The 551-nt window shown below is 16.5% G+C and overlaps 1 protein-coding gene across 1 annotated transcript; it reads left to right on the top strand.

The window, feature by feature from the left end:
- Positions 1-316, top strand: PRSY57_0013000 (surface-associated interspersed protein 8.2 (SURFIN 8.2); the record flags this gene model as incomplete). The annotated part of the gene is made up of 1 exon (XM_020114211.1): positions 1-316. A coding segment is annotated over one exon (316 nt), but the record flags the coding sequence as incomplete, so codon positions are not given.
- Between the last annotated feature and the right edge of the window lie 235 nt (positions 317-551).

Genomic DNA, 551 nt, shown 5'->3' with positions numbered 1-551 from the left:
AAAAAAAGAAAAACATATAATGGAAAATGATGATGAAAATATATATAAAATGGAAAAGGGGAATAATTTTATAAATATGAATGAACTGGAATTACACAAAGAGTTTGACAATAATAATAAAGTAAAATTAAAAGAACTACATACAGAATTTCACAAGGATGAACAAGAGATATTATCAAGCCAATATGAAAATATAAAAAATGCAATGATAAATGATAATGAGAATTATGATAATAGTAATTATATGAAGAATATAATTGAACAAAAAATGATTATTCTAAAAGAATATTATAACAGGAAGAAATATACATTGTAATAATAAAAATAAGAAAAGAAGGGAAAATTACTAAAGTGTATATATATATATATATATATTACAAAATATTTTATAAAAATAAAAATAAATTATATAAAAAAATTTAAATTTTATGACATCTAACTGTCGTTTTAAAGAGTACATAAAATATTAAATTATTATTATTAAAATACCAAAAAAAAAATTAAATAAAACAATATAAATATGGTGTTATTTTGAATATAACATTAATATA

Source organism: Plasmodium reichenowi, assembly GCF_001601855.1.
Source record: "Plasmodium reichenowi strain SY57 chromosome Unknown, whole genome shotgun sequence".
NCBI classification, from domain to species: Eukaryota; Apicomplexa; class Aconoidasida; order Haemosporida; family Plasmodiidae; genus Plasmodium; species Plasmodium reichenowi.
Note: the sequence above shows the minus strand (reverse complement) of the source record. Positions and strands in the feature narration are given on the sequence as shown.